The following is a 9716-nucleotide window of genomic DNA, read 5'->3' on the forward strand; positions in this document are numbered from 1 at the left end:
CATTGCTGAAATCCACCCGAATTTGGCGGGTTTGCAGGTGTTCATGTCAAGCCCTGCCAATCAGTAAAAAAAAAAACGTAATCAGCCCCAATACCGATCTTTGAGATCGTCTTTGGACATCCCTAGTTATTTGTAATTGTTGCCAAATTATTCAGCTGATAAAACAGTAACACATATTTCAGGGAATGTGTCAGTGTGGGTGGGTTTGTATGTACTATGTGCGATCTATCATGTTTGGATGAATTGTACAGTTGTGGTTTTGTGTGGGTGTGTGTGTGTGTGTGTGTGTGTGATTGCCACATTACGTCAGTCATAGCTATGTGGCATTCTCTCCATATTTAACATTCACCAACCCTCCTTTAACCACAAGTGTGAACATTCTTGCATAGTAGACTACACAGTACCCTTATGGCAACAAATTTATTATTGTCTACACAATACATTTAGCGTCATCCTCTACCTCTCAGTCTATTTTCTATGTTGAGCGCTAAGCCTTCTGTATTTTCCAGACTTTGTAATACACGCCTAGTCATACTGTAATAGAAAAAATAACACTGAACAATACCTGACTGAACCTTTTTGCTACAACGTGAAACGTTATATATATTTGTGTAAATATTACTTGTTAAGAACAACACAGAGTGCTTACACACAGTGCTTACATTGACTGTGTTTATGTTTATACTATGGATGGGCATTTTGACATATTTCTGTGTATTTGACAGGTTAGGCGCGCAACCGAAGACAAAGGCAACGATGCTTGTCTGTGTACAAACCCTGCGCACAGAAAGCATCCTGTCAGTAGTGGATTCAATTTTATTTTGCGGCTTATTGTGCTTTTAATATTTATTTTTTAATAGTAAGCACATCCCGCTCTTTACTTTGTCATTCATCCATGTTTCGTTTATTAATAACTTCAAACAGTCCCGCCCACTGAAATCTTTCTTTTCACCATTGCCACAAATAAGCTGCATAGCTGCTTAAATCTGAGGTTGTCTTTGGCTGCGTTTACACTTGGCATTAACATACACTCACCGAGATCTGATCAAGCAGATCGGATCATCAGTCAATCAGGACACGGCGCGTTTACATTTGTAATCAAGTTATCAAGTGTTCGCTGTATCTGGATAACTGATCTTATTTATGTTTCCTGCAAAATATTTAAATTAGGTCTATGATAGGACTTTATCACGGAGTGTAAAACAACTTTCGCTTTAACCTCTATCAATAGGCAGTGCCCATGTAGCACGGGATTTTTTGGGATTTATTTATATACAATCAATCTTAATCTCAGTTTAAGTTTCCCAACATTAATCTTGTATGATGAAACAATTTTATTCCAACGCATTCCATGATTGAAAGGAGAGGGCGCAAGCATTGTACTGTAGGCCTATGTAAGACTGGGTAAACCCGGCCTGATCTGCCGACGATTTGATTTCGCCCTGCAACTCAGTCTGGAAACCTGTACATTCATTTCTACTGCTTCTGTTACACTTTTAGTGGGAACCAATCACAGACTGGCTTATCCACCTGGCGCGCAATTGGCGGGTTTAACACAATGACGGATGGAGATGCGATGGGTCGTTGCACGTTGATCACGCCTCTTGTGGTCTGATTGGTTGAAGGACTATCCAATTGCATACAGAGTCATTTGAATTATGCTCGTTTATCACGCCTCTTGTGCAGTAGAAAATACAGAGCAGACTCCCCAGACCAATGTTCAATTTTAAATTGAGCTTGGTCTGGTGATAGCCAGACAAGGCTTATGTGTAACATACAGGAAACATCAGAATCTGTCCACCTTTTTATTAAAGAAATAAAAATACAACATAAAAACACATCACAAAGAGCATTAATTAGAACTAAACAAGGCAAGGCTATGCAACACATGGTTTACTGATGTACGAGTAAAAACTTTACAAATGAAACAAAGCTATTATATACAAAAAATATTGTCAAGGTGAAATACGTTTAATTTCTTGTCAAAACTGCATCTGTCCATTATTTTCCAACAGCCTTCAGAGAGAGTGGGCGGGGATTTATATGACGTTGACTTGTGAATGTAGATACGATGGCTGGATTGCATTTACATTACACTTAGATCCGATCACAATGCGTCCTCGACTACCTCTAGACCAGGACACACTGATCGGATGGCATTCCGATCAGAAACGTGTTTATACTTGTCATTTCAATGTGTATGTGGACCACATCCGGATACAGGTTGCATGTTAATGCCAAGTGTAAATGCAGCCATAGAAACATAAGTGGTTTGCAGTTGATTGATGTTGTGACATTCGCAAACAGCACTGTATATTCCCGAACGCTGCTTTATTTTCATAATTAGGGCTGTCAAAGTTAACACATTAATGTATGCTTTTAAGTAAATCTGTACACTATAATTAAAAAAATATATATCAATTTGACAATTATAACTACTTCATTCTATGCTGTGTGAATACTAACAGTCAAAAAATATAAAAACTGAAAAGGCTTAAAGGGTACATAACACACACAGTTTCTGCCAGTCTCATGTTAATCTTGAGTACCTATAGAGTAGTATTGCATCCTTCATACCTCCGAAGAGTCTTTAGTTTTATCAGATTTATAAAAGACAGATACGCTGTACCGATTCTTTCCGAAAACAGCCGAGCTCATGCAGGTGTGCAGTGGGCGAAGTCACGAGCACACACACACACACACACACAATACATCATGGCCCTGGATCACTTTCAATTCACTATACATTCGTGTTGTTTACATTATATTCACTTACGCACCGATTGCCAACAAAACACAGACATTTGATGCAGTTTCACTCACGCCTGCGGTTTCGACTCATGACAAACACACTTGCAGAACTCCGTTGCTGCTCCGGAGGAACAAACTGCATCCACTGTTTCCTCAACATTGGGTTATTTGGGAAGGTTATCTTTCCCTCACAACTAAAAACACACTTCTTTGGCGACATTGTTGATTTTGTGGTCTAAAAACAAAATGGCAGCGCTGCCAACGGCTTCTGTAACCCGAACAAAGCTCGTTGATGGACATGCTCTTGCTCTCGCTCTGATTGATGTGGGCATGCACTCATCCGGGAGAAGTGCCCATACAAGCAATTCCGCACTTTATGACGTCATACAGGGCCACTCAGAAAAAAACTTCCCGAAACTTATTTGAATCCTGAAGGAGTGTATTTACCACAGAAATACTCCATTATACGTCCAACTCATTTTTTTTAAATTTTGGCCATGTTTAGCATGAGAATCCAACTCGTTTACAGTGTAAATAAGTCAGAATGCATGAAATAGCAATAGACCCCCCCATACCCCCCCCCCCCCCTTTTTAATCATTTCAAGATTATACACACACTAACTTAAGCGACTTTATCAGTGACACATCACCCTATTTAAAACACACCATCATTTGTTGCTGTCAAGTATAGTATTTTATTTTAATAATTTTTAAGAGTGTCAATACTGAAACCTATCCTGGCATATTTTCCCCCCTGCTTAAAAAGAAAAAAAAATCATGTTTAAATCAATTTACTGACACTATATCAATATTTGAAATGCATTCAAGAAGTGTTTTTCAGGGCCTCAGGACAATGCCACAGCAGGTTTTATGCCATTAGGTTATATAAATTATGTATTATAATCTGATTTCTAATTTCTGTAGCTGCCTTGTGAGGATCAGATCATCCTGCTGAAGGGCTGCTGTATGGAGATTATGTCCCTACGAGCTGCAGTGCGATACGACCCAGAAAGCGAGACCTTGACCCTGAGCGGGGAGATGGCTGTCAAACGAGAGCAGCTTAAGAATGGAGGGCTGGGCGTTGTGTCTGACGCCATCTTCGACTTGGGGAAGAGTCTGGCTCAGTTCAACCTTGATGACACAGAGGTGGCCCTTCTGCAGGCCGTACTGCTTATGAGCTCAGGTGAGAGAGGACACCTTCATTACAGTAATCCTGCTCATATACTAGGGATGCAACAATACAGTTAGTCCACGGTTCAATACATACCTTGGTTTTTTAATCACCCCATAACAAAAATAGTATTTTTTCTCCTTAAAGGGATAGTTCACCCAAAAATGAAAATTATGACAGAATTTTCTCACCCGCAAGTTGTTCCAAACCTATATGAGTTTCTTTGTTCTGCTGAACACAAAAGAAGATATTTAGAAGAATGTTTGTAACCAAGCAGATAGAGCAACTATTGACTACCATAGTAGGAAAAAAAATACTATGGTAGTCAATGGTTGCTCTCTCTGCTTTGTTACAAACATTCTTCTAAATATCTTCTTTTGTGTTCAGCAGAACAAAGAAACTCATACAGGTTTGGAACAACTTGCGGGTGAGTAAATGATGACAGAATTTTCTTTTTTGGGTGAACTATCCCTTTAAGGAGAAAAAATACTATTTTTGTTATTGCAATACTCTTTCTTTATTTAACTTAAAAGACTTAAAACTTTACTTCAAAAACACTTGTACACATTCCTAGTGTATTGTATAATATCAAATAAATATATATAAAGATTTACACTGGCAGCTCAGAGCTGTACAGCAGTATTTAAGTATGAGATTTAAATGTAAATTTAACTTAAATGTAAAAATAAAACATTACATATAGACTTTACTATAAAATATACATTGATTCTTATTAAAGCTACTGTATTAAAGTTTTTCAGTCAAGAGCAGTGAGGGATTTTCTCTTTGTCTTTTGTTGTTTTATTAACATTAAAGGGATAGTTCACTCAAAAATGAAAATTCTGTCATCGATTACTCATGCTCAAGTTGTTTTAAACCTGAATAAACTTCTTTCTTCTGTTGGGAAATATATTTTGAAGAATGTTGGAAACCAAACAGTTGCTGGTCCCCATTGTAGGAAATAATAATATGGAAGTCAATGGCTACCATCAGCTGTCTGGTATTCAACTGTCTGTGTTCAACAGAAGAAATTAATTCAGGTTTGGAACAATATCAGAGTGAGGAAATAATGACAATTTTAGAGTGAACTGTCCCTTTAAGGACAAGCAGCAGCATGTTCACTAGGCTGCGCTGCTGTCAGTTTAAGACCTGCACGCATCTAATATTACAGACACATGCCGATTTTATTTTCACTTTAGACATAACTGACTGTGTTTATGTAAACCTTGTGTGTATTTGACAGTATTAGTGCAGTAAGACTACTTAGTCCCATAATCACGTGTTTGACAGGCTTTTAGTGTGCGCGCTCAAAAAAGTGCATGTTAAAACAGTACATAAGCACGCGAATGAAATGTTTAACCGGCAAGGCTTTAAAACGCATGAAAAAATGAACTTTCATGATTCCTCACGTCACCGCTCTGGTAAAGTGTGAACAGCATTGCAAGCGTGGCTAAACACCCTTAACTTTAGTGCATAGTGATTGGATATTTGCTCAGTTCAGCGTGTAGACTCACAGGCACACTCAAACAGAGCCAATTCGTAGAGAAATTAAAAATAATGAATTAAATGCAAACCCAAGCGCGTATTGAACCGTGAATGCCGTACCGAACGGTTCAATATTATATTGAGAATTGTGGCATCCCTATCATATACCAACATCAGCCTTTGTGAGAGAAATCTCAAAACTGGATCAGCAGCAAGAAGCAACCAAATGGATTTAAAATAAATGTTTGGCTCTGTTACTGAAGCCAGTGAGCTGCCTTGCTGTCTGCTGCCTAGATAGGCAGCTGTCTTCTATGGCAACATGCTTGAAACTCGAAATAGAACTCAGGGATCAACACTAAGGATTGAGCCCTAACAGTTCTCCTTTAGCTGAAGTGTGTTCAAGAGAATTCATCAAACCTGTAACAGTTGAGTTCTGGAAGTAAAAACCCCATTTAGTTTATCCATAGCAAAACAGATTTTTTTGGTATTTGGTGTAAGCCTTTCATTTTATTTTGCAAAATCAATATATTCATCAGTCATCATATCAGATATATATATATATATATGTATATATGTGTGTGTGTGTGTGTGTGTGTGTGTGTGTGTGTGTGTGTGTGTGTGTGTGTGTGTGTGTGTGTGTGTGTGTGTGTGTGTGTGTGTGTGTGTGTGTGTGTGTGTGTGTGTGTGTGTGTGTGTGTGTGTGTGTGTGTGTGTGTGTGTGTGTGTGTGTGTGTGTGTGTGTGTGTGTGTGTGTGTGTGTAATATTAATTAATATTCTTGTGTATACATATATATATATATTTCATAGTTTTAGGTTTTGGAACAAGGTATTTGGTAAATATTGTAGTGGTAGAACTGAAAGCTTGAAATAAAATATTTTGCTACAATGCTAAATTGGTCATATACTGAGTGTTGTCCTTGCATCTTCTCTGGTCCGTCTCTTCAGATCGCACAGGCCTGACATGTATGGAGAAGATCGAGAAGTGCCAGGAGATGTTCCTCTTAGCGTTCGAACACTACATCAACTATCGCAAGCACAACATTCCCCATTTCTGGCCCAAGCTGCTGATGAAGGTGACGGACCTGCGCATGATCGGAGCCTGCCACGCCAGCCGCTTCCTGCACATGAAGGTGGAATGCCCCACTGAACTCTTCCCCCCACTTTTCCTGGAGGTCTTCGAGGATCAGGACGTGTGACGTCCCGGCGAGCCGCGGCAGGAGAATCAGGAACATTTCATAACCCGTGTTCCTCTTCCCGTCTCACCCCCCTCCGTGCACCAAACTCACCAGCAGCAGCTGCATCGGCAGGGGTCATCTACAGAGAGGCTTTCATACTGGGGTGGTTAAGTCGACAACTTTTTGGGGTTTTTGTGGCTTTTCGCAGAAAACTCAGCCCACCCTCATCCACTAAACTCCCCATGCGTGGCCCTTCTGTCTCGGCATGATGTCTTATACTGGTTTATCAACACCTTAGACACAGAGTATACATCTATACACACACACTCTTAAAAGTGTGCTTACAGGTGCAGTGCTTATACGACTCTAATCCTCCGACGAGCTTGTATGCATTTGTACGCGTAGAGACTTCACTACTGTCTCGCCACCACTGGAGGTGCCCTCTGCTAAGACTGGATGGCAGCTGGCATGTAGATTCCTCCACCAGGTTGTGAAGTGGTCAGTTAATTTCAGTCATCGAAATCTCAGCATTTTTGTGAGATTAGCCGACGGTATCTTAAGTTCGCACGCCGTAGTTGCGCTAAGCTCCGGGCTAATGTGGAGCTTCTTTAATAGACCTCATAATTCTCTTTGATATTGAGCCTGAGTGTGTGGAGCGGGAGGACATTTTTGAACCAAATCAGGTGCTATATTTAAATAAAGCTACTCAAAATGATTTGGGACCTTTCGAGAATATGCCCCCCTCCCTTCTCTGTAGGACACGGACCGTTCAAATGCTTTCGGTCGCCATTTGAGTGCTCATCCAGGGGTGCCGCTCACGACTTTTCAAGAACGGTTCGTTCTTGCCGTTTTCTGGGCTTACTTGAGGGCTGCGTGTGCCTCTCTTTGTCCCACGAAAGTCACACAGAGGTGGAAATCCAGGCGCCCCTACACCTCCAATTCGCGCTGATTTGTGTTTTACAGGTCGGGAGGGAGACAGTATTACCATACTCCCAGACCCAGCACACACACACACACAAACGTACTAAAACACACACCTCAAAACTCGAATGCCTCATTTTACTGTATGCACTGCAGTGCTGTAGTTCTGGACTCCCATGCAGGGCTTTGAGAGTTCAGTCCAGCCCATCTGTGTTCCGCTCAGATGCTACTGTTGCCCGGTCTGTGCGAACACACGCGCACACTCCTGATGGCCCATGGCGGACTGGCTGTTGTCAATGTTTTTTCCTTGTGTTGTTTTAATTTTACCTCAAATGTGGGCACACCTTCAGCTGGCTGTGGCTCCATGACTGCCTCTGTGCTGACAGGTTCTACCTCACCTCTGGACACAGGGCAGCTACCCTCAGCCACACACACATTTACACACACCTACACACACTCATACTCTCACACACTGACAGCCAGGAAATAAACACTCACAAAAACAGTTTCTTCTCAGTTATGTTGAAATACCACTGTAGACAGGAGGGCCTGCCATTCCTCATCGTAGCCCATCAGATTTCTCTGAGGTCTCTTCACTCTGGGCTGAGAGAAAAAAACTGTTTTGGATGGGCTTTTTTGTTTCTTTTTTTTCTTTTCATGTGGGACCAAGTGTCACTTTGATTTCCGTCAAAACGGAAGCTAGTTTTCAGCAGACGGCGAACTAAACCGTACATGCCACTGACTACGAAGAGGAGCCATGGAGAGAACTACAGATGAAGGACCCGAGGTGGCCAGGCTTGAACCAAATGGGTCTATCGCTGTTTCCTTTTCAATACCAAGCAGTCATTTGCAAAATGGAGCGAGGGGTCGGCTGGTTTCTTCAGCGTGGGGCAGGGGACGCGGGGAAGCTTGCAGTTGAACGAGAGCACTTAGCTTTGAAAGAGCCAAATCTTCAGAGACGATTCAACCCCTGGCACTTTTTAAGTTTTTGCACTAAGGCATGATGGGTCCCGCCCTCCAGCTCCTCCAGCTTAGTTGCATGTTTTTTCCGAGGACACACCCCCAACCTCTCTGTCAAACAGAGGCCACACCTCCATGTGCTCCTGAGCACACCCTCAGAGTCAGTATTAAGTCTAGCAATGTCCCGGTCTCGTTCTTTCTCAGTAACGATTGATGGAGCACATACATGTTCACGAACAGACCGTTGTCCCCGCCCCCTCAAAGCCAGAAGTGGCATGAGACGAACACCTAACAGAAACGGGCCTTTTCTTTGTGAGACAAAGAAGTGGCCGAAGTCATGCAAAGAATGGCAGCACCGAATGAATGTGAACGGGGAGCAGCAGAATGAAAGTGCCAGAATGAGGAGGTTGCAAAGGAAGGCAGCCAATCAGAATGAGAGGAACTGTCAGCATTCGGTAAAGGGCCGTTATGGAATTTCATCTTGGAATACGAGCGACGCCACAGCGATTTCGATTGGTTGGTTGAGTGACCGCAGGGGTTTGATGCTGCTTTACCTTCTAATTTTATTTGAGAAAGGTAGAAAAAGAAAAAAAAGATATAATAAAATAATTACAAACCCAGAAAACAAATAAAAAAGATGACTCCAGAACAAAGAGTTCAAATCTCGGAGCGTGAGCTGTTCGTTTCTTTCTTTTTGTTTTGAACTGAAATGTGTGTGTTCGTTTTCGATTCTTAACTGCTTTATGTAAGAGAGAAAAACAACAGCCGTAGTCACTTTTTGACCATGCGTGCAGTGTAAACTAGAGAATTTCACCTCTTTTTTCACCTCACTATAGTTTGTAATGATAAGTCGACTGCTCTGTTTGTCTGTGTATCTGTCCTTCGTCTTTTTATCAAGAGGAATTTACAAGAAACAGGAATATTTTCTTTTTATATTTTGTTTTGTTTTTTTTATGAAAGAAGACTTAGAAAAAAACACGAGAAATAATGCAACAGAAACTGAAAAAAAAAAAAAAACTGAAACACAATCTACTCATACCTCACACAACACAAAGCTTAAATGAACTTGGGAGGAGAGCTTATCCGCGTGGCACTTGTGTCAAAGTGCGTCCAGTGCACGTGTTGAACTGTACGATGGGGTGTATGTGCGCTTGAGCGTTCATGTGATCGCGGAAGCACGCGGCCCCCTCCTTCGGCCTCGAAAGCCCATCTGTTTCAGCTCTGCACCAGTTGCGCGCGTTCGCCTCTCTCT

At 41.5% G+C, this 9716-nt stretch overlaps 1 protein-coding gene across 2 annotated transcripts in view; it reads left to right on the forward strand.

Moving 5' to 3' along the window:
• thrab (thyroid hormone receptor alpha b) overlaps positions 1 to 9466 on the forward strand; it is a 206526-nt gene extending 197060 nt beyond the window's left edge. For both annotated transcript variants that reach the window (XM_079845752.1, XM_079845753.1), the window contains 2 exons: positions 3676 to 3934; positions 6354 to 9466. In XM_079845752.1, coding sequence (XP_079701878.1) covers positions 3676 to 3934; positions 6354 to 6604 — 510 coding nt within the window. In that variant the 3' untranslated portion in view covers positions 6605 to 9466. The remainder of the gene's footprint in view (positions 1 to 3675; positions 3935 to 6353) is intronic.
• Positions 9467 to 9716: the final 250 nt, after the last annotated feature.

The sequence above is a fragment of the Gobio gobio genome (genome assembly GCF_949357685.1).
Source record: "Gobio gobio genome assembly, chromosome: 20".
Classification (NCBI taxonomy): Eukaryota; Metazoa; Chordata; class Actinopteri; order Cypriniformes; family Gobionidae; genus Gobio; species Gobio gobio.